Below are 24776 nucleotides of genomic sequence, written 5' to 3'. Positions count from 1 at the left end.
AAAAAATATCATCAGCTAATAAGTTGGCAATTTTGTAATTACAGGTGAAATAGATGTACGTTGAACTGTATCTGTTAATAGTAACTTAGTGTCGAGACTCACCCGTTCGAATGAAGGGTGAGTCTTAATGGTGCGCCCAATATTATGGTGTCCGGATTTTTTTTTTCGAGATGGACTGCATTTCCAACTCACCTGATCCTTGTCACGTGAACTTACTGCATTTCCAACTCATCTGATTCTTCTCACGTGAACTTATTTTGTGATGACAACTCGATATTTACTTTGATCGATTATTATATAGGATTAAAAACCTAATGATAATTTTTCTTACTTTATATAAAATTACTTAAATATCTCTAAAAAATTAAAGGTTTTGAAGGCCCGTAGCCCTTTACCCTTAAACCCTCTTGGCCCTTACTTGGCTCTGCCAATAGGAGCTCTCCAATTGTCGTGCCCAAGATGATTTTAAAGACAGTAGGCGCAGCGAGAATTTTGATATTTTTAAGGACGAAAAAGTAATTTTATCTTCTTGAAAAAAAGTCTGATAGCGTGACAATTCTTATTTTTCTTTTGAATTTTTTTTCCTTTAAATTTTAGCAAGTGGAGTTTTAAACAACGTGCTTCTGGGGGCAACTGTACACAACATTTCCAAACGCTGAACGGTCAACAAAAAGGCATCATGGATCCCACTGCCCCCTTCCAAGCTGGAGCTTTTGAACCAATCGCAATAAATTGGACATGAATCAACCAATAAAAGGAGGATAAGGTTCCACGTAGTTTAAAATGAAAATGGTAAATATTTATTTAAAAAAAAAAAAAATCCATCACAGCCTTCATCCACCCACCCAATACCCATATCCTCTCTATTATATAATAATTCAAAATTTTTCCAATATCCAAAGAATGAAATAGAGTGCTAAGAAATGAGGTACGATTCCTTATCCTTAAAAACACCAAAAAATGAAGAGCAAGAGGTACCAGCAGAGAGCATCGTTGATGATTCTGACAATGGAGCCTTTGGTATTATGGATGAATTCAATGGCATCTTGGGTATTGAAGCTGAAGAAAAGTCTTCAAATGATGATAATACATACGGGTTACTGAGTTTTGATTGCATGGATTGGGAGGAACCACCAAATGACGATCATAGAGAAGAAGAAGAAGAAGAAGAAGAAGATAGCCTTTTTTATAGCATAAAGAGAGAGATCACTGCCGTTGGATTATTGGACGGTGACGATGATCATAACAGAGTCTCTCTGAACTTGAACTTGAATTATCAAGAGGTTTTGGATGCATGGTCTGATCGAGGTCCTCTTTGGGCTAATCACTCTTCTCTTTCTTCCTTTCCAAACAATGCCTGTTATGTTAGTGTATATTTGTTCAACTCACTTTATCAGTCCCTTTACAATTTTTTTCCTCTTACTTTAATTTTCCAATTTAATTTATAATTTGAAAGTGATAATTAGTTTACAGTTGTTCAGATGGGAGAGGTGGCAGTGATCGAAGAAGAGAAAACAAGAAGAGAAGCAAGTGTTATGAGGTACAAAGAGAAGCGACAGACTAGATTGTTCTCTAAGAAGATAAGGTATCAAGTTCGCAAACTCAATGCAGATAAAAGACCTAGACTCAAGGTTTGTATAGCAAAATTCATGTCCACACTAGATATGATTAAGTGTTACATGCATTAGGACATCGCAAATTGCCATATAAACCATGATTAGAGTGATTAGTGAGTAATTTTAAATTATACGATAATGTTTTATAAAGGTATTGATTAAATGTACTACCTTAATTTAATGAGATAATATATTGAATGTATCTAATAATTTTATTTTTAAATAAATACACTCATCCAATCGAAAAATATTCTTATAAAAATATATTAGTGACTTTGGATTAATTAAATATAAAAGCATTTTGGTGTGAATAAAAATTTTTCTATTTAGCATATTATCTCGAATAAAAATATTTATATCTGTCTTATAAATCTAAATAAATAAATTCAATATAAGCTAAATAATTAGTAGAGGACACACTAAGAGATAATTCTCTTCCATTTTCACTATAGATTGAATAATTTCATAATAATAAATGAAACGATTTAAAATTGAGAAACCGCCGCTTTTTACTCTAATCGGCATGTATTGAAAATATTTGCACATAGAGAAAATTAGAATGCTAATTAAAGAATTAATTTTCTATTTTTGGGTTGCAGGGTAGATTTGTGAAGAGAATTTGTTGAAAGGATACATGAAGTGGGGATAAAATATCTGGAGAAATATCTTAGAAAATATCTAAGAGAAGATTGGAAGATAGGAAAATATCTTTCCACAGGAAACTTACGACAGTTTCTGGGTAGCTGTTATGTAGCTTTCTAGTGTGGACCAAATGAGCTCTATGACATATCAAAACTAACTGTTTAGTGTAAATGGTTAGATGTGGAATTGAGCGTCATGCTGATGTGCTTGGACCCTCAAATTCTATTATATTTTCCTTTCCCTATATATATATATGAGAAATTAACTAATTACTATTTACGTTTTTTTAGCAAAATTAATTATTTTGATATATTTAGTTGGATGTAATTAATGGTTTATAGACATTCAAACAGTTAAAGTGAGTGTTTTATCTACCTTTTCTTTCAGTTGATAGCTCATTAGTTTCTAAACAGCTAATTTATGTGTTTAATAATTTTTTTAAAAAGATAGTTGATAGCTTATAGATATATTATCCCCTACTGTTTTAATTGGCTCTAATTTTAGAGATTTTTTTATTAGTTTTATCTTTTATTTAAACTATATTATCTTTTTTAATATTTAATCATTATAATTTTTTTTATATAAACGTAAATTTTAATAGATATTAGAGTTGTTCAATTCCGATTCTAGTATAGTTCTAGTTAAAAAAACAGAATTGAAATTAAATCTCTAGTTCTTTTATTTTTGGAATCATACTTAAAATTAAATTTCAATACGATTTCAGTACAATTCTAAGCAATTTCGATACGATTTCGATTTAATTTCGATTTTTATTTTAATTTTTTAACTTCGTTTAAATCTTATTTTTTATAAATAAAATTATAATATTATTACATTTATTTTAAACTAGTAAATAACTAATATTGAAATAATAATATTAATACTTAAACAATAATAATATAAATATTAATATATATTTTATATAATTCTCAATAAAAATATTATATTCTTTTATATATAATTATTAATTATATATTTTTAATGTAAAAATAAAATGTATAGTTAATATATAAAGATATATTATATTATTAATATGTGATTCAACTCCATAATATAATTAAAAACTATAAAAACTATAAAGTGGTTATATATTTATAATTAAAATAACAAATATATATATATATAGATAAAATAAAGTAGGATTAACTAATTAAATCATTTAAATTATATTAGAAATTTTTAATAAATAATTAGATTATATCATTATTTTATAATATTTTTAATAATTATTTAATAGTTAAGAGAGACTGAGTTTTATTTAAATTATATGAATAATTTAATTTATAAAAATAATTAAGTAGCATTAAATATAAAAATAATATGGAGAGTATATATATACACATAAGAAACTAATTTTTTATTAATTTTGAAATAACTTTAAAATAACTATTTTGTTTATGCTTTTATTTACTTATATTGCTAGAACTAATATTATGATGTGTTCGATTCGAAATTGTGTTTTGATTGATTAGACATGTAAAGAAAGAGAAAGAGAGGTACGGCAGCCACTTCAATATTTAAGTCAGTTTAGAGAAAAGAATTGTTTAGAATTTAGAATATTGTTGTAAATAGTTTTATAACATATTATACAAGTAATTTTCATCACTTTATTTTTAACTCCAGAAAATAGATTATATTTAATTTATTAAATAATCTTTATTTTAATTAAATGAGCTTTTATTATCGCTCAGAAATATAAAATTATAACAAATTATTATTATTACTTATGGCTCTAAAAAACATATTTCTAATACTTTGAAAAAATAATGGTTTCACTTGATTCCTAAATATTTCTTTTTGAAGGTTCTATTTGACATTGCACTTGTTCATTTAACCTTTTTGGACATTCAGTTCTTTCCTATCTCCTTCCTTATTGTGGACAAACTAAAATTACAGTGCCTTTTATTCATTCTCTTTCCTTCTTGAAAGTTGAAGAATAACGTTAATTGCAGTATCAAGAGTAGTTTTAGCATTCTGTTGAGTATTTAACTCTTAAAGCTAAATTCACTCTATGTTTAATATAGTTTATTTTATAAGAAAAAAATTTAAATGAATATGATATGACACAACAATTGCCCAAAGTAGTAAATTATGAACTGACACCATAAAACAGGGTCATGTGGCTAAGGTTCTGATAAGTCAATACGCAGTCCCACTCGTGGAAAGGAAAACTCGGATACGTAGCACTCGATTCTTCATCAAGTCTCGCTTTCTCTTAAATAGGTCGAGTCTTCACATAGAGTTGCTGTTAGCAGGTACAATCCAGTAAATCTCTATCAATTAACATATAATCATAGGATCTCCAATCAATTAATCGGTATCAATCGGATTTTTAGAAAATACGATAATTAACTCCATCTTCTTACAATATAAAAGCTAATGATCGCAAAGATCAAGGTACACTTTCTTACACAACTACTCTTAAGTTCTAAACAATTCATTACATTCGCTCTTTTCTTCAGTTTCTTGACTTGAGCGTCAGAGTGGCTGCCGTAGGCATCAACCACCTCACGTTCTTTTTCTTGCAGGTTCACCAATCGCAGCACAGCTTCGTTTCGGCCACATTATTTGCTTTTGTTGCTGGAAATTCCATTCAATTTTCTCTATTTATTTGGATTACAATCGATCTCTTATTCCCTTTCTCTTAAAAATAAATCATTCTTTTCTGTCTCTCGAAATGACCGGCAGTTCGTGAGATGCTGCTAAGTTTGCTACCAATGAGGGCACTGTCATTTCTTCTACTCCTGGCAGTGGATAAAACACACTCTCTATGGTCAACGAAGCAAATCTCAACAATGAGCAAATGCTCCAATACATCAAAAGGTTGCGGGCTACTCTCGAGCAATACAAAACTCGGGGGGAGGCATCATTCATGGCTCCTAGGGGAACAGAAGAAGCCTTCATTGATACTCCAAGGACTCGAACAGAGGCAATCCAGGCGCAGTCCAAAGGGAAGGCCAAGTTTGAGGAAGAAGAGTCATCAGATGATGCTCTGAAGGACATTAACTGAAAGTTAGTACAAGCTGCTCAAAGGTACCAGAAGGAGTAAGAAGAGGAATATGGCCTGGACAATGTCTCATCCCTATCAGAAGACATCTTAGCAGAAACTTTTCCAACCAAGTTCAAGCTGCCAAGTTTGGATAAATATGATGGAACAACAGATCCCATAAGTCACCTAGCGATCTTTAGGACAATTATGAAGCTTCGGAATGTCAACGACTTCGTGTTGTGCCAAGTGCTTCCGTCAACACTCATAGGTTTGACTAAAAAATGGTACCGACATCTGAGCCTAGGTTTAATTCAGAACTTTTCGCAATTCGCTATATTATTTAAATCCAGGTTTATTACTTGTATGCCTCCTAAAAAACTCTCCTCTAACTTGCAGAAGATCTGCCAAGGAGAAGGCAAGTCTTTGAGGAGATTTATCTCACGGTTTAATGCAGAAGCTGTAATATCCGGCTAGACTCTAGTATCGGAATTCCAATCTTCCGACGGAATCTCAAAGCTGGAATCTCCTTAGGAAGGGTAAAATGAGGTTTTTATAAAATGATTTTGAAGATTTTAAGGTTTTAAGTTAAAAGAAAGAAAGAAAATAGTTTTGAAGGAAAACCCAGGTTCGGCTGCCAAACCTTCAAGTTCGGCCGCCGAAGGGGGTGCCGCCACGGGACCTCCTCTTTCGATCCTCTGTAATACCCGGCTAGATCCCGGCATCGGAATCTCGACTTTCCGACGGAATCTCCTTTGGAATCTGGAATTTCTGGAGATGCCAGAGTCTTCTAGGGGGTTAAAATGTGTTTTCTAAAATGTTTTCACTTGATTTTATGGTTTTAAATGGAAAGGAAATTGAGTTTTGAAAAGATTAGGCTAAGGAGGCATTTGCCAGGTTCGGCCGCCGAAAGTCAAGTTTGGCCGCCGAACATGGGGCTGTTTCGGGAGTGCTTTAGGCTTCCGAAAGTGTGAGGGCAGAAACCAGGTTCGGCCACCGAACCTCAAGTTCGGCCGCCGAACATGCATGAGTTTAGGAGGCATGTTAGGCTGCCGAAGGTCGTCGACCAGGCCACCTATAAAAGGCCCTCAGACTGAAAATGGGTGAGTTTTCTCCCCATTCTCGAGCTTAGGTGTGTTCATGTCCTCCTCTAGTCATTTTTATATTTTTTCTTCAATCCTTCACGTTTTTATAAGTTTCATGGTTGTTTTGAAGAGTTTTGAGTTCAAAGATCAAGTTTGGAGCTTGGAGAACCAAGGGGTTTGTTTCCTCCCATCTCCAAGTTAGAGATCACACCAACCCTCGATCTTCAAGAGGTAAGTGTAGATCTATGCTTTCCTTTATGTTTTAATGAAGTTTTAAGGAGTTTTAATGCTTGAGTATGGGTAGATATGCATGTTAGGGTTTATGTGGGTTTTGTGCCCAATATGTGTTTATGTGATGTTATGTTGAAGGTTTAAGCTAGGTTATGCATGTGGGAGAGTGTATGCATGATTGGGAAAGAGCAAGTGAGATTATGGGTTGTTTTGATGGTTTTGGCCTATGTGGGTCATAAACTATCTATGTATGCTTTGGATGTTGTTTTTGGAGTTTAATCTAGTTGTTAAGCTCCTTTATGCATGACTAAGGGTTTATGCTTGGTTTTGAGAAGTTTATGCATGTTTTATGAGGTTGGATGCTTGTTTTGGGGGGGTTGGGAGGCTTGTATGCACAAGGGCTGAGTTCTGGAAGAACTCAGATTCGGCCGCCAAAGGTGGTTTCGGCCACCGAACCTGCCTATGGATGCATGGATTGGGCGCCAAACCTTGCCCCCGAAAGTTGTGTTTCGGAGCTGGAGCAGACTTTCGGCCGCCAAAAGTGCCTGACTTTCATCTCTGGAGAGAGGGTTCGGCCACCGAAAGTGCCCCCAAACCTGCATGACTTTCGTCTCTGGAAGGGACCTTCGGCCGCCGAAAGTGCCGCCGAAAGTGCCCTGTCCAGCCCTTTCATGGGTGTTTTCTATAATTGTTTTAAGGATGTTTTAGGGGGTTTTCGGGTAGTTGTTTGTGAAGTTGTTTAGAGTATGTTTGGCACCTCACTGGAGTCCACCTGTGTAGGATCGGACCCGAGGAACCGAGGTGTTTAGCAGTGTTAGCTGCTTCAGAGTCGGTCCTGAGCTAGTCAAGGTGAGTAGAACATAACTCTTTTTAATATTAAAGAAATTAAATGTTCTAAGCATGTTCATGCATCACGGATACCATGATTATGAAATAGGTTGTTTGCATTAGAGTTCACGAATATGTTGCATTGCATAATACGGTGATGATGATATGGATGAATATTGGATGATCCATTAGCCCTCAGTATGATGTGTTATGATATAACATGATATGACATGATAGGACATGTATGGCATGATATGAGATGGAAAGACCAGGTGTGGCCGTATCGCCCCTGGCATAGAGATGGAAAGAAGTCCAGGTGTGGCCGTATCGCTCCTGGCATAGAGTTATGTGAAGTCCAGGCGTGGCTGTATCGCCCCTGGCATAGAGCATTGTTGGACTTGTTATGAGATGAGATCTAGATGTAGAGGGCTAATGGTGACGAATTCATCCTTGATGTGTATTGTTTGTGATGTGATGCATGTCATGAAAGCATATATTATAATAAACTATTTTCTCTATAGTTCTGCTCACTGGGCTTTATAGCTCACTCCTCTCCCCTAACCCCTGGTTTGCAGGGTCAGAGATAGTCAGGAGATCAGCAGGTTATGTCTATGGTCATGTTTATGTAATAGATTAGTAGTGGACATGATGTAAGGTAAAGATATATAATGAAATCTAAAATGTTATAATGTAATGTAATGGTTAGAGTTGTGTTTTGCCCTAGAAGTGTGGTTAATCCCTTTGTACATGGTCCTTATGTATGTTTTATTATGAGGCATGATAGCCAAGCTTAGTGTATGTTGCCCCACGTGAGTGGTCGATGAGAACTCTAGTGTTGGGGTTTATGGTTATGCATTGTGCATGCACAGGTTAAGCTTGGTGTTTGAAAGAAAGAAAAAGTTTACACTTTTATGTTTTAAAGTTTTATGTTTATGTTTGATCATGTATGGGATTATACCAGATGTACAGGATGTATGTTAGGCTTGCTACGGGTCCCAGCGACCTTATGTCGATCCGGATCCTAGCGCCGGTAGCGGTCCGATTTTTGGGCTGTTACAGAATGGTATCAGAGCCCTAGGTTCATATGGTCGGACCTATAGTGTGTCGGGCTCATAGAGGTTATAGAAGGGCAAGCACAATAGGAGAGATCATGTCCACTAGGATAGGATGTGGAGTCCTGTCTTGTATGATGATGTGAAATGGCATGATAATATGCATGTGCATTAATGTTATGCTATGTATGTGAGGTAGGTTCATGTGTTTCCACATGAACCGTATGATGCTAATGTTTATGTGATATGTTATGCTTTCAGAAGTCAAGATGAGAGGAACTCGTCGATCTGCTAGATTGACTGGAGCTCCGCCAGAGAATGAGGGCATGGACGCCCATCCCCCTGCTCTGCAGAGGGCAAGATCTTGTAGAACAAGCAGAGAAGGTACATCAAGGGACCCTAGAAGGTCTTTTGAGGCAAGTCAGAGGAGATCAGTTCACGGTGGTATGTCAGCAGATGTGATGGGAGCAGAGGAGGATAACTAGAGAATAGATAGCAGTTTGGGCGTGAGTAGGTCAGAAGAGGATATGGGAGAGTCCCAAGGAGGCACTCAGGCCTCGGGCTTTGTTCCACCACAGTATACACCCTATCCTTAGGGGCCTGGGTATCCGATGGGAAGCACGTCGGATTTCTCTAGCTATAACCCATACCCCACCTTTATGCCCTACCCTCCCTTTTACCCATCATACCCACAGTACCCCATGTCTCCACCCTCACCCTTTTATTCAGGTCCAGCAAACCCTAACCCAGGGAATGTTGCACCTCCTCCTCCACCAGCAGAGCCGTTTCACTACAAAAAAACAGTGATTTAGCGACCAAAATTTTGGTCGCTAAAAGGTAGAATTTGGTCGTTATTATGAAATAGCGACTATTTAGCGACCAAAATGAAATGGTCGGTGTTTGGCCAGTCGCTAAATTTTTGGCGACAATCTGAAAATTGGTCGCTAAAATAGCGACCAATCAGCGACCATTTTTTGGTCGCTAATTTGGTGTCATGCAAATTAAATATTACAAAATAGCGACCAATCAGCGACCATTTTTTTGGTCGCTAATTTGGTGTCATAACAAATTAAATATTACAAAATAGCGACCAATTTTTTGGTCGCTAATTTGATGTCATGGTAAATTAAGTATTACAAAATAGCGACCAATCAGAGACCATTTTTTGATCGCTAAATTTTGATCGCGAAATAATTGTTGCTTTGATCGCTATTTCATTGTTATTTGATCGCCTCAGGGAAAAGCATTTGGTCATTATTTCGTTGCAAATTAATAGTAAAATCAAAAAAATATTTGTTATTTAATTTGCTTTTGTGGCTGATTAATCACTAATATTGACCCAAACTTCCCATTGAAAGTTTCAATAATACTATTGACCAAAAAAATTTCACAGCTTGACTTTTTTTTTGTCGAATTCACAGCTTGATTAAATTCCACAACAATAAGATAGTTAATAAAACAGTACAAATGGACCTTAATCAGTTCTCTGAGAGGGCCAATAAAAAAAACCCTAACTCTATTGCTTAATGTTGACTAGATCCTAAGGTATCATCATGTCCTGAACCAACCAATCAAATCCCTCAAGCAGCCCCTCCCCTGTGTATGCGCTACAGCCCACGATTTTCCAATACCTGGTTTTGTCCATATTCTCCAGGTTTAGTACCTGCAGAAGTTTTGCAAACTCCATTTTAGAATTTCAAAAGACGAAAGCAAGGCTATAAATCAGACATAATAACTTTGGAAGAAAAGAAAAGGGAAACTAAAAAATTATATATATATATATACATATATATAGTAGCTTTAACCTGATTATGTTGGAAGTCTAAGGTCAAGATATTAGGGCATGCTTAACCATTTTAAAAATATATGCATATCAAGTCACTTCCGTAATCATTAAACAATGAAATATTCTTTGCCCCGTTCTGATCAAATATAATAGGATTTAAAGTAGAATAGGAAGAAACAGAATACACGTGCCTAACATAATTAATAGCTGCTGAAACAAACACACCTGATGACATAATTGAGAAAGCAAGATTCACAAGCTGACACATATGCTCAAATATCAAATTAAAATTCACAACTACATCGGGAGAGTGAATATTCCAGGACAATGAGCAACACAGTTTCAAATTAAACAAACACATCTGAAATCACAATTTCAAAATACTTGGACAAAACAAATCATACAACTCAACATATCAAATTTTACATTGATGACCACTTAAATGCCTGCAATATGGACTATATTAGTCATAGATAGGCTACAGTAAGGATGACGTAAATCAGATTGATTATGCAGGTCAGATTGATCATCAGGAAGTTAAGATAATATTGCGCCTCACCCTATATGCAAACAAAAAGATCTGATTAATCAATAAAAGAATCAAATTTAGCAATACAGATTATTCGAATACCTTAAAATAGCTGAAACAGTTCTCAGCAGTGTAATTGTACTTTATAAGCTGTAATACCCGGCTAGACTCCGGTATCGGAATTCCTACCGTCCGGTGGAATCCCGGATGTCGGAAACCTCTAGAAGGGTAAAAGTATGTTTTTATGATATGTTTTCATGTTTTTAATAATTTTAAGTATGTTTTTAAATGAGTTTTTGCATGAAAAGTCCTTGGAGGAAAACCCAGGTTCGGCCGCCGAAAGTCAAGTTCGGCCGCCGAACATGCATGCGTTTTGGAGGCACGTTAGGCCCCGAAAGCATGAGTGAGGGCAGTCCAGGTTCGGCCGCCGAATCTCAAGTTCGGCCGCCGAACATGGCATGCATGCGGAGGCAAGTTCGGCCCCCGAACGTGGTCTGGCCAGCCACTATAAAAGGGTCACTTAGCCGAAATGGGCGAGCTTTCTCCCATTTTCGGCCACAGCTAGCTTCCGACCTCCCTCTTCCGAATCTTGTGTTCTTTCTCCAAATCTCTTCCATTTTTCTTGAGTTTTAAACTCACATTTCAAGTTTTGAGCATTTAAACCAAGTTTTGGAGCTTTGGGAACTCAGGAGCTCATTTTCGTGGATTTCCAAGTTTAGGTCGTCTCCCTCTCGATCTTCAAGAGGTAAGAGCCGATCTTAAGCTCCTTATATGTTTCAAGTAAGTTTTAAGTTGTTTTATGGGTAGAAATGCATGTTAGGCTTTAAGTTGAGTTTATGGGTTTTGTTGATGATTTGAACAATGTATGTTGATTTTTGTGTGTTTGAAGTGTTGTAGTTGGGGTATTTGATAGTTTGAGACCCCTAGGTGTGATTTATGGTATGTATGCATGTTTTAGAACAAGTTTATGCATGATTGGTGAGTTTGGAGGCAAAAATGCATAAGGGAGCCAAGTTTCTGCCCTTTGGCAGAAACCAGGTTCGGCAGCCGAAGGAGCTTTCGGCCGCCGAACATGGCTGGGGAGGCAGGCCTTTCGGCTGCCGAAGTTGCCCTCGAAAAGAGACTTTCGTCTCTGTCTGGGAGTTTCGGCCGCCGAAGGTGCCGCCGAACCTGCCTGACTTTCGGCTCTGGAGGGACTTTCGGCCGCCGAACCTGCCGCCGAAAGTGCCCTGTTCAGCCATTTCTTGCATGTTTTTATGTGATGTTTTCATGATGTTTTAGGGGGTTTTTGGGGAGTATATTAGAGTTATGTTTATGTATGTTTGGTCCCTCATTGGAGTCCACCTGTGTAGGTTCGGACCCGAGGAACCGAGGACCCCAGCAGTGAGCCAGCTGCTACAGAGTTTGTCAGACCTAGCTAGAGGTGAGTGGAATAAACTTTAAGTTTTAAAAATAAATGAAATATGAATTTGGGGCATGACCCATGCATCATGAATGCCATGAGATATAGTAGGTTGCTTGCATTAGTATTCACGAATATGTTGCATTGCATTTATGATGTTGATGTGGATTGGTTATTGGATGACCCTTTAGTCCTCATATGATATGATGATGCTACGGCATGAGATATGGTATGGAAGTCCAGGTTGTACACATTCTACGTCCCTAGCACGATGTAAGAGGAAGTCCAGGTTGTACCCATTCTACGTCCCTGGCACAATTGGACTGTATGATATGTTATGTTAAGAGAAAGACCGGTTGTACCCATTCTACGTCCCGGCACAGTTGGACTATGTAGAGGACTATTGGTGACAATACCATCCGAGATGTGATTTGTTGTGATGTGTTGCATTACATAATGGCATGAAATTTTAATATATGTTTTCTCTATTCTGCTCACTGGGCTTTGTAGCTCACCCCTCTCCCCTAACCCCAGATGTGCAGGTACAGGGTAGACCAGGAGGTTAGCCAGAGATATGAAGTGTGTATGTAATAGTTAGTAGTGGACATGACAGTTGTATTATGATGTAATGTAAGAGATTTCAGTATATTATAGTTATGTTATGTGTAATGATATTGAGGATTAGATATTGTGCTTGACATTATGTATTGAAGTATCCCTTTTATTACATGATCAAAATGTTTTATAATGTTATGGAAGCCAACTCATCTCATGATGTATTTGCCCATTGAGGCATTGTTGAGGTCCCACAGAGGGATCATAATTATGATTATGACTATGTACAGTATATGTTCAGGTTGAGTTGGATGTTTGAAAGAAAGGTTTTAAATTTTTATGTATTTTCTTGATCATGTATGGGATTAAACAGGTTTACAGGTTATATGTCAGGCTTGCTACGGGTCCCGGCGGCCTTAAGTCGACCCGGATCCTAGCGCCGGTAGCGGTCCGATTTTCGGGTCGTTACATAAGCAGTGGTTGAAGGCATAGTGAAGCACAATTATTCAATCAAGTAAATACACAATCTGTCAGTCTTGTCCCTTGATATACTCTATTATAAAAACACTACAGTAATATACTACCATACAAAATTTCAGTTTGGTAACATACCAACAAATTTAAGCGGTGAGTTTATTCAAATATCTACGGAAATTAGAGTTTACCAGTAACTGAAATTCAAATATCTACGGAAACAAAATGGATAGTCTCATTTACCTTTATGCTCAGTTGAACAATTTTCCTTATTCTCCCAACTCGACCCAATGAAAGCAGAAAATTGCAGTGAAAACAATGCAGCTCTGCATCTGAAATTATCTTGCAATCTGTAATAAATAGTAATATTATCAGAAATCTACATTCAAGGATTTTAAATGATCCCCATTAGTGTTCCTAATCAGGACTAACTTTTCTTCTTTTCTTCTATTTGTTTTAGATATTACTGATTTTCAAATCCAAATTATTAAAGCATAGTTGAAAACGATTTTATATCACTCAATAACAATAGTCTCCAGCTGCATAAAGTACCTCATGCAGTATAATGTGCAGGACGAAACCTAACTTGTGAAGAAAATCACCAAGAGAGAGCGAGTCAAACAAAGAACAAAGGCAAATTAAGGAAATTGCATTATTTCCTTTAATTGTCATAATCTAAAACTGCTAAATAGCAGAAAATTTGCCCTATTTATAGAGCTTAAGGACCTAATCAAATTAGGAATAGAATTACATCTAATTATAAATATTAAATAAATTAAAATTAGGAAATAAAAATAATAAATAAATAAAAGTTAAAAATAAGACAGGCTGCTAAATTTCAAAATTAATCTCAGCAACTCAGTGTCTTCAACACACTAAATGCTGACCAACTGGCAGTAGACTTCTATGCCCCACATGATAGGAAACAAATAAAGCAATTGCATCGTCATTGACTATTTTGCAGGAAGAAACCATAAAGATGTAATGAGATAAACGAATAAATAAAAGAGTGATCAATAAATAAAAGATTGATCTCATGTAATAAATAAATTACAAGTCATTTGGGTTTTAATGCACATTGCAGGAACTTCATACATAGAGGTAAACTAATCTTTTGATTTTATGATAATAGGTTTTGAACCAATTCCTTCCTTAGCAAGTTTGTGACAGGAAGTCAAACTAGAAACAAATATGTTTGAACCGTTAACATATAATCATATTTGGTGAAGCAACAAAGAGTCTTGGTAATATCCTGAAAGAAAGCAGAAGAACTAGAGGCAATTAATATAAAACTCCTGTTTTGTTATTGAACATAGAATGCGGAATATCTGAACACATAATCTATCGAGGAATAAAAGGACAAGTTTTGAGGATCACATGATAGTTGAAAGGGAGCAAAATGAAAAACTACTATTAGATTGACTAAAATTCAAGAAACATGATATTTTTATAACTGCTCGTATGCAATCTAACCATGAAACACAAGAAATAAATAAATGATAGATAAATCTATTTGATTTCCGATCAGGCCATCCCAATGATAATATAATAAAGAAAAAATGAAGCAAAGTAGGTAAAGAAAAAGCTAACCTCCCAAACAATCATGGCATCCTGATTGGTCCCTTTCTTGCCTTGTTGTGTAAACAGTGAAGCAATATTGCTGGACCCATTTAAGAACAATCTCCCAGGAATCCTATGAAGTGGCTCCTCCCTTCTATAATCAAAAGAAGAATTCCGAGACCCTGGTCGCTTCTTCGAATTCCTCTTCTTGATCCCAAAAGCAGGAGAGGAAGGCGAACCAGGGCGAGGGCTCCTGCTTTCTGCAGACAAGCAGGACCCCATTCTGAGGGCCCTGATAATATCTAATATGCACTCCAGACCAACCAAACGATAGCTCCCACTATTTTCAGAAGATGGATCCGTAAGAACTGACTGGTTAAGAACCCAAAAGTCCTTTGAGGTCACAGACCAATGATGGTATCAACAAACCTAATCAACCTTATATTGATCAAATAACAATCGATCAGAACACACAGCTTATAACTCAATCTATGGAATAAGAATTAGAAATCCAATATAGAAAAACTCTTTTGAATTGACAGCCTAGGTATTGGACTGCTTCAATGATTAGGCATCAAATTCTTAAACATCAATCAATGAGCAGATTGCAACATACCCTTTTGAACTCACTGCCTGAAAATCAAACTGTAGCTTAGATTTGCCTTAGCCACATCGAAAAGCTTGAATCACGCAATCCACCGAGAAGCAAAAACGAAATGAAATTGCCAGAGCCTTTTACTTGCTAAAGAAGAAAAAAAAAACAATTTTAATGACCCTTTTTTGGTGTTCATGCAGAGAAAATGGATAAGAATCTCAACTGCTTCTTTTCCATTTTTTTATTCACAAATTCATAATAAAAAGTTTAAAAAGCATATATACCCTAAAGACCAGATCTATCAAACAAAAAAACACTTTTCAAATCTTAACATGCAATAAATCCTTCAAAAACAAAATCCCTTCCAACAGACGAAATCAAAAGGCATTTATTGACGATTGTTGCCCACCAACCTCAATCCAAATCCCAAAACCATCACCAAATACAATAACAAATTGAGCTCCAAATCTTCACTGGAGCACCCAAAACAGCAGTCCTTGTCCAGATCAAGCTTGAGGATTAAACAAATCTCGCGATGGGGTGATGGACGATGACGCAGATGCAACAATGGCAGTAGCAGTATCTCGATTCCCGGCGGCAGTGGACTGGGAAGCAGACAAATCTCGCGAATCCATGACCAGATCCAAGAAATCAGAAGGCGAGAATTTTGGAACACCACTATCGAGCATCCGAAATGTATCAAAATTAAACTAACACATCTGAAATCACAATTTCAAAATATACATCCAAATCTGCAGTGACTGAGGACGCGGCGAGGAGCAGCACCGGACGGCAAGACTGGAGCAGAGGAAGCGGCGGAGAAGAGCAAAGAAGTAAGCAGACCAGCGGACGCAGGAACCGGATGCAGAACGACGTGACAGCGTGGAGCAGAGGAATGATCGGCGGGAGGCGCACGGCTGTACCAGACGAGTGACGGAGAGGCCGAATGGGGGAGGGGAGGGCGGCAGTAGACTTGAGAGTGATTGAAGGGTTCTTTTGATAGCTTTCAATTAAGATTTTACTTTTATAGTTTATATTATTTAAAATGTTTTATACTATATTTATTAATTTTGTCTTTAATGGTATAATTTTTGTAAAAATAAATAATATAATTTTATTGTATTAAAATATTATATTATATTAATTTATAATAATAATATTTTAAATTATTTTTTAAAATAAATTGTCTTAAAAATAAGAATATACATAAAATTATAAAAAAAATATTTTAACAGTATATTTAATCTTAATTTAAAATTTTAAATAAAATAAAATTTAATTAAAAATTAAATAAAATTTTAAAAATAAAATGGTCGCTGATTGGTCGCTGTTTAGTCGCTGTTTAGCGACTAAACTAATTGGTCGCTAAATATGGTCGCAAAATATTCCCGCCCAACAAGTAGTCGCAATTTTGTCGCAAATATGATCGCAAATATTTCGCGCCACTTATTTCCGCTAAATTTAGCGACGGTTTGAAATTTGGTCGCTAAATAGCGACCAAATAACGACCAATTTTTGGTCGTTGAGCTTTTTGTTAAATAAAAATATTATTTCATTCGTGTAGTAGCAGAATGGTCGCTGATTGGTTGCTATATAGCGACCAAAAATTTTGGTCGCTAATTTTGGTCGCAATTTCACAGTTTTTTTGTAGTGAATTTGTCCCTGATGCCCAAACAACCAAACCTAGCTCATCAGTTGGGGGTAAGGAAAAAATGACAGACTATCTAAAGTTGGATGCCCCCAAGTTTGAAACAGGTGATGACCCTTTTGAATACCTCAGATCGGTGAAGATGATAACTGATGAGTTGGGAGCAAATGACAGTAGAGCCATTCAGATGGCAGGGTTCACATTGAAATGCAAGAAGGCAAGGGAATGGTTCAAAGACTATGTGGACCTAAGGTTGGAAAGCTTATCCTGGGAACAGTTTGCCAATGAGTTTACAGGATGGGCTTTTCCAGATAGTTCCAGAGAACTAAAGATGATTGAGTTTGAGCAACTAAGACAGACGGAAGAGATGAGTGTAGATGAGTTTACAGACAGGTTCCTGGAGTCGCTGTCATTTGCAGGACAAGGTCTTGACACAGACCTGAAGAAGTCTAGGAGATATGTTATGAAGCTTCACTCCAGGTACTCCTCGTTGATTCAATCAGTACAAAGGGAGAGCTTCCATGCTATAGTAGATATGGCACGGAGAATGGAGGCTAGTGCCATTATCCGAGGGACAGTTAAGCAGTCAGTGGCATAGTCTTCGGGTCTCAAAATCTCGGGGACAAGTGATGCTAATCTCCCCTCTCTGGGCGAGGATGTCACGAAAGGTAAGAAGGGAGACAGAGGTCTTAGAAGATCAAAGAAGAACAAGTTCTGGAATTGGATAAAGTCTGGTCTGGGATTAGGAGGAGGCTCGAGCTCAGGCACAGAGGTTGCAGAGTGTGCAAGGTGCGGTAGGCCGCACAAGGGAGTCTGTCGGTTTGGGACTACAGCATGTTACAGATGCGGCCAGGAGGGACACATAGCTCGGGAGTGTCCTAAGGCAGCTTTTATGGCACCGTCCCATCAGACAACTCTAGGTAGTATGGCACAGCCATCAGCTCCAGCCATGTTTCAGGGTAGTGGTCGAGGCAGAGAAAGGGGGACGGCCCCTCCTTCAGCAGGTTCCCTAGGTGAAGGTCCATCAGTTCCAGCTCGGATCTTCTCCATGACGCAGCAAGAAGCTAACACACCAGACATGATAGTGACAGGTAATCTCACTCTCTTATGTTTGATGTGTATGCTTTTGTGAACCCTGATGTGTTTCTCTTTCCTTGTGGCTTCGAGAGCCGTAGATAGGTCGGATTGATAGCTTATGGGTTATGGTATTCCCTTTGGGTCAGTGGACCCAAGTGTGATCCATCAGTGGCAGAGTCAGTCTGCCGGTAGAGTAGATGCCTTCCAGCTAGCCTAGCGGTTCTAGATTTGACTGTTTGACGTCATTCTAGAGTTGGATTGGTTCTTCTACTAGTGGTGCTACCTGAGTCCGCAGAGACAAGGTAGTCAGGTTCTGAGGTTAGGATGGATCAGAGTTAGTCCTCAGAGGGGGACGAAGTAGGGATACCTAGAGGTTCGATATCAGCCCTGCAGGCTCATAGGTTGGCCAGGAGAGGTTGTCAGGAGTTTCTAGGTCGTGCAGGAGAGTTCAGTAGTCATGTTAGGGAGTTGCCTCGGTACCAGTAGTGAGTTCTTAGGTGTTTTTCCCAGACGAGCTGCTAGGTGTACCATCTGTTAGGGAGATAGAATTTGAAATGAAAGTGATGATAGGGACCAGCTCGTCTCTACCCCTCCCTACAGGATGGCACTTACAGAATTAAAGTAGTAGGAAGAGCATGTTGTAAGAGTAGGTAGTTAAGGGTTTTCATCCGACTGAGCACTTCGCCTTGGGGTGTTCCAGAGTTGTTATGAGGATGAAGGATGGATCCCTAGGACTTTGTATCGACTACAAGTCGTTGAACAAAGTCACTACCCAGAATAAGTATTTGTTACCTTGGCTCGACGATCTATTTTAAACCAGCTAGCAGGAGCTGGTTGCCCCTCCAAGATAGATCTGAAGTCCAGGTACCATCAGTTAAGATCAAGGAAGAAGATATACAGAGAGCAGTGTTTAGAACCAGATATGGGCACTATGAGCTTCTAGGAATGTCGTTCGGGTTAAGGAATGCCCCTACAACATTCATGGATCTCATAAACAGAGTTTTAGTCGGTTTCTGGATCACTCCGTTATTGTCTTCATTGACAGTACCTCGGTGAGTCCCAGAAATGCGGAAGAGTATGCCCATTATCTGAAATCCGGGTTGCAGACCTTGAGGGAACATGGCTTGGATGCCCAGTTCTCCAAGTGTGAGTCCTGGTTGAGGAGCATTGCATTCTTGGGAAACGTTGTATCAGGAAGTGGAATTGAAGTATGCCCCAAGAAGGTAGAGACTGTAGTTACCTAGCTTAGACCCACCAATGCAAGGATCAAAGGTTTTGGGGTTTGGCGGGTTACTACAGGAGATCCGTCCTGGACATCTCTAGAAGTTGCCGCTCCTGTAACCAGACTGACCAAGAAGGACCAGAGGTTGTATGGTCTGTTTAGAGAGAAGAAAGTTTTGAAAGCTAAGGAAAATGTTGATGTCAGCACCAGTGGTAGCTCTGTCCGCAAAAAAAAAAAAAAAAAAAAAAGAAGATTTCACAGTGTCCTGTGATGCGTTCCGGGTGGAACTAGATTGTGTGTAAGTGTGAAGTGGCAGGATGATTGCTTATGCTTCTAGGTAGCTAAAGAAGCATGAGTTGAATCATCTTAAACCTGATCTAGAGATGGCGATGGTAATCTCTGCACTCAAGATGTGGAGGCGATACCTGTATAAGGTATGATGACAGATCCTTACAGATCGAAAGAGCTTGCGATACATCTTGAGTCAAGGGAGGAGAATCTGAGGCAGAGAAAATGGGTAAGAACTGCATGGTCAGAAAAAGAGGAATCAGAACTGCTGTGAGTCAGTAGGAGAGTTATGAAAATGGTCCGCAAGAGGTATGTAGAGTTTCAGAAGAGAGAAGAGTTTTATCAAAGTGCGCTGAGTGAGCTTGATGAGGTTCTCGAGAAAGTTGTGGTTTGCTAGAGGTGTCTCCTAAAGAGAGGGTGATTCGTTATGGGCAGAAAGGTAAATTAGCTCCCAAATACATTGGACCCTTTGAAATCCTGCAGAGGATTTGGGGAATGTATCTCATGAGTTAGATTTGCCCACTTCAATGGAAGAGATCCATCCGTTTTTCCATGTTTCCACGGTATACGAATTCGTGTCGGGTCCGAGTGAGGTTCTTGAACGAACCAGAGGTGGAGATCGTAGAGGATCTCACCTATGTGGAGCAGCTTGTACGGACCGCAGACACACAAGTTAGAACAGGTGGAAACAAGGAAATCCCGATGGTGAAAGTCCCTTAGAATCACCTTAAGATGAAAAGTGCGCCAGGGAGACCGAGGGTTCATACTCCAGTGATACCGTGTTTCTTTATAGATTAGAGCTTATGTGTTGTTATGATTGTGCTTATGTTATTTTTATGCATGTGCCTGTTTGTTTGAACATTCGGGGACGAATGTTCTTAAAGGGGGGAAGAATGTAATATCCGGCTAGATCCCGGCATCGGAATCCCGACTTTCCGGCGGAATCTCCGTTGGAATCTGGAATTTCTGGAGATGCCAGAGTCTTCTAGGGGGTTAAAATGTGTTTTCTAAAATGTTTTCACTTGATTTTATGGTTTTAAATGGAAAGGAAATTGAGTTTTGAAAATATTAGGCTAAGGAGGCATTTGCCAGGTTCGGCCGCCGAAAGTCAAGTTCGGCCGCCAAACATGGGGCTGTTTCGGGAGTGCTTTAGGCTTCCAAAAGTGTGAGGCCAGAAACCAGGTTCGGCCACCGAACCTCAAGTTCGGCCGCCGAACATGCATGAGTTTAGGAGGCACGTTAGGCTGCCGAAGGTCGTCGACCAGGCCACCTATAAAAGGCCCTCAGACCGAAAATGGGTGAGTTTTCTCCCCATTCTCGAGCTTAGGTGTGTTCATGTCCTCCTCTAGTCATTTTTATGCTTTTTCTTCAATCCTTCACGTTTTTATAAGTTTCATGGTTGTTTTGAAGAGTTTTGAGTTCAAAGATCAAGTTTGGAGCTTGGAGAACCAAGGGGTTTGTTTCCTCCCATCTCCAAGTTAGAGATCACACCAACCCTCGATCTTCAAGAGGTAAGTGTAGATCTATGCTTTCCTTTATGTTTTAATGAAGTTTTAAGGAGTTTTAATGCTTGAGTATGGGTAGATATGCATGTTAGGGTTTATGTGGATTTTGTGCCCAATATGTGTTTATGTGATGTTATGTTGAAGGTTTAAGCTAGGTTATGCATGTGGGAGAGTGTATGCATGATTGGGAAAGAGCAAGTGAGATTATGGGTTGTTTTGATGGTTTTGGCGTATGTGGGTCATAAACTATCTATGTATGCTTTGGATGTTGTTTTTGGAGTTTAATCTAGTTGTTAAGCTCCTTTATGCATGACTAAGGGTTTATGCTTGGTTTTGAGAAGTTTATGCATGTTTTATGAGGTTGGATGCTTGTTTTGGGGGGGGGGGGGGGGTTGGGAGGCTTGTATGCACAAGGGCTGAGTTCTGGAAGAACTCAGGTTCGGCAGCCGAACCTGCCTATGGATGCATGGATTGGCCGCCAAACCTTGCCCCCGAAAGTTGTCTTTCGGAGCTGGAGCAGACTTTTGGCCGCCGAAGGTAATGTTCGGCCGCTGAAAGTGCCTGACTTTCGTCTCTGGAGAGAGGGTTCGGCCGCCGAAAGTGCCCCTGAACCTGCATGACTTTCGTCTCTGGAAGGGACCTTCGGCCGCCGAAAGTGCCGCCGAAAGTGCCCTGTCCAGCCCTTTCATGGGTGTTTTCTATGATTGTTTTAAGGATGTTTTAGGGGGTTTTTGGGTAGTTGTTTGTGAAGTTGTTTAGAGTATGTTTGGCACCTCACTGGAGTCCACCTGTGTAGGATCGGACCCGAGGAACCGAGGTGTTTAGCAGTGTTAGCTGCTTCAGAGTCAGTCCTGAGCTAGTCAATGTGAGTAGAACATAACTCTTTTTAATATTAAAGAAATTAAATGTTCTAAGCATATTCATGCATCACGGATACCATGATTATGAAATAGGTTGTTTGCATTAGAGTTCACGAATATGTTGCATTGCATAATACGGTGATGATGATATGGATGAATATTGGATGATCCATTAGCCCTCAGTATGATGTGTTATGATATAACATGATATGACATGATAGGACTTGTATGGCATGATATGAGATGGAAAGACCAGGTGTGGCCGTATCGCCCTTGGCATAGAGTTATGTGAAGTCCAGGCGTGGCCGTATCGCCCGTGGCATAGAGCATTGTTGGACTTGTTATGAGATGAGATCTAGATGTAGAGGGCTAATGGTGACGAATTCATCCTTGATGTGTATTGTTTGTGATGTGATGCATGTCATGAAAGCATATATTATAATAAACTGTTTTCTCTATAGTTCTGCTCACTGGGTTTTATAGCTCACTCCTCTCCCCTAACCCCAGGTTTGCAGGGTCAGAGATAGTCAGGAGATCAGCAGGTTATGTCTATGGTCATGTTTATGTAATAGATTAGTAGTGGACATGATGTAAGGTAAAGATATGTAATGAAATCTAAAATGTTATAATGTAATGTAATGGATAGAGTTGTGTTTTGCCCTAGAAGTGTGGTTAATCCCTTTGTACATGGTCCTTATGTATGTTTTATTATGAGGCATGATAGCCAAGCTTAGTGTATGTTGCCCCACGTGAGTGGTCGATGAGAACTCTAGTGTTGGGATTTATGGTTATGCGTTGTGCATGCACAGGTTAAGCTTGGTTTTTGAAAGAAAGAAAAAGTTTTATGTTTATGTTTGATCATGTATAGGGTTTGCTGGATTCTGGTAATAAAAGGGTGGAGGTGAAAACATGGGATATGGTGGATATGGTGGGTAGTAGGAAGGATAGGGCACGTGTGAGGGGTACAGGTGGTAGCTAGAGAAATCCGATGGACCTCCCATCGGATACTCGGGTCCCTGTGGGTAAGGTTGATACTGAGATGGGCAAGCAAAACCCGAGGCCTGAGTGCCTCCTTCAAATTCTCCCATACGCTCTCCTGAAAAACTCACACCTAGACTTTCGTCTCTTCTTTAATCATCCTCCACTGTTTCCCTAATATCCGCAAACATCCTTTCCGGATCTATTCTCCTTCTGTTTACATCAAAAGACCTTCTGGGGTCCCTTGATGTTTCTCCTCTATTAGTCCTACTCGACCGTGCCCTTGACGGAGCAGTAGGAGGAAGGGCATCCATGCCCTCATTCTCAGGTGGAACTCCGGTCAATCGTGTAGATCGACGTGAGCTTCGCATCTTGTCTTCTTAAAAACAGCATATATCACATAAACATTAGCATCATATGGTTCATGTGGACACACATGAACCCACATCATATACATAACATATCATTAATGTACATGCATACAATCATGGCATTACACATCATCATACTTTCATCAAGACAGGACTCTACATCCTATCCTAATGAACATGATTTTTCCTAATGTGCTCACCCTTCTATACATCTTTGAGCCCGACACTCTCTAGGTCCGACCATATGAACCTAGGGTTTTGATACCACTCTGTAACGACCTGAAAATCGGACCGCTATCGGCGCTAGAATTCAGATCGACTTAAGGTCACCGGAACCCGTAGCAAGCCTACTATACATCCTGAGTACCTGATAAAATCCCATACATGATAAGACATGATCACAAAAACTTAAACATTCCATGAAACTAAGCTCAACCTGTACATGCATCATACTGCAAACATAAAACTCATACTAGAGCCCTCATCAAATGCTCTAGTAAGGTAAACATTACATGTCTCAAGCTTAGTTCAAACATAACTCATAATTAAAACTTTTACATAAGGATCATGTTAACAAGGATTACAAGGTAAAGAAAACTAGGGCCAAGCACAATTCTAATCCATTAAAATTTATATGTCCACAACTATTCTATTACATTAGGCTATACCCGCTACTATGCCGGCTTCCCGAGCTATCTTGGACCCTGCAAACCTGGGGTTAGGGGAAAGGGATAAGCTACAAGAGCCTAGTGAGCAGAATATAAAAATAATTTAATAAACATATGCTCGTATGAAATGCGTCACAACACAAACAATTCACATCAAGATGAACTTATCACCAGTAACCCTTTACATATTCCAATGTGCCTGGTCCTCAATGGAGCTCCTCAGGACTTTCGCTTAAATATAACATAACATATCCAATATGCCATGGGCATAGAATGGGCAAGCCCTGGTCTTTCCCTTACATCGTGCGAGGGGCGTAGAATGGGCAAGCCCTGGTCTTTTCGTATCATATTATATCATAACATCTCGAGGACTAGTGGGTCATCCAATATCCATCCACATCAACAGTAAATTATGCAATGCATCATATTCGTGAATTCTAATGCAGACATCCTAATACATAAACATGGCATTCGTGATGCATGAACATGCTTAAAAGTTTAGTTACTTTGAAAATATAGTTCAGTTCTACTCACCTCTGGCTGACGCTCGCCTAACAATGACGCAGCTAACTCACTGAAGGCCTCTACGGTCTCCCAAGTCTGATCCTACATAGATGGACTCAAATGATGGACCAAACATAACTATTACATGACTCTAAACAACTCCCCAAAAATCTCCTAAAACATATCAAAACATGCACATAAAACAAGCAGAGGAAGGCTGGGCAGGGAACTTTCAGCGGCAGGTTCGACGGCCAAAGGTCCCTCACAGATTCAAAAGTCAGGGACTTTCCGGGGCTGGTTCGCAGCCGAAACTC

The 24776-nt window shown here is 38.7% G+C and overlaps 1 protein-coding gene and 2 long non-coding RNA genes across 6 annotated transcripts; 1 reads left to right on the top strand and 2 right to left on the bottom strand.

Annotated features, from left to right (window-relative positions):
* The first annotated feature begins 870 nt into the window (after positions 1-870).
* On the top strand, positions 871-2553 carry LOC110626052 (zinc finger protein CONSTANS-LIKE 6). 4 transcript variants are annotated; one of them, XM_021771789.2, is made up of 3 exons: positions 876-1308; positions 1474-1631; positions 2216-2553. In XM_021771789.2, exons 1-3 carry the CDS (start codon positions 924-926, stop codon positions 2240-2242), a joined length of 570 nt encoding a protein of 189 aa, XP_021627481.1. In that variant the 5' UTR covers positions 876-923; the 3' UTR covers positions 2243-2553. The 4 variants fall into 4 exon arrangements, with proteins under 4 accessions (XP_043808788.1, XP_021627481.1, XP_021627480.1 ...); XM_021771788.2 differs by having other exon boundaries at positions 878-1364; positions 1482-1631; XM_021771787.2 differs by having other exon boundaries at positions 878-1370; positions 1482-1631.
* Positions 2554-10065: 7512 nt separating this feature from the next.
* LOC122722347 lies at positions 10066-14166 on the bottom strand. Its single transcript, XR_006349313.1, has 2 exons — positions 13430-14166; positions 10066-10103 (listed from the first exon to the last, which is right to left on the bottom strand). It is a non-coding gene; the product is annotated as an uncharacterized LOC122722347 (long non-coding RNA).
* A 238-nt stretch (positions 14167-14404) lies between these two features.
* LOC110625999 lies at positions 14405-15871 on the bottom strand. The gene is made up of 4 exons (XR_006349314.1): positions 15755-15871; positions 15363-15488; positions 14777-15175; positions 14405-14438 (listed from the first exon to the last, which is right to left on the bottom strand). It is a non-coding gene; the product is annotated as an uncharacterized LOC110625999 (long non-coding RNA).
* Between the last annotated feature and the right edge of the window lie 8905 nt (positions 15872-24776).

Source organism: Manihot esculenta, chromosome 18 (genome assembly GCF_001659605.2).
Source record: "Manihot esculenta cultivar AM560-2 chromosome 18, M.esculenta_v8, whole genome shotgun sequence".
In the NCBI taxonomy this organism is placed as follows: Eukaryota; Viridiplantae; Streptophyta; class Magnoliopsida; order Malpighiales; family Euphorbiaceae; genus Manihot; species Manihot esculenta.
Note: the sequence above shows the minus strand (reverse complement) of the source record. Positions and strands in the feature narration are given on the sequence as shown.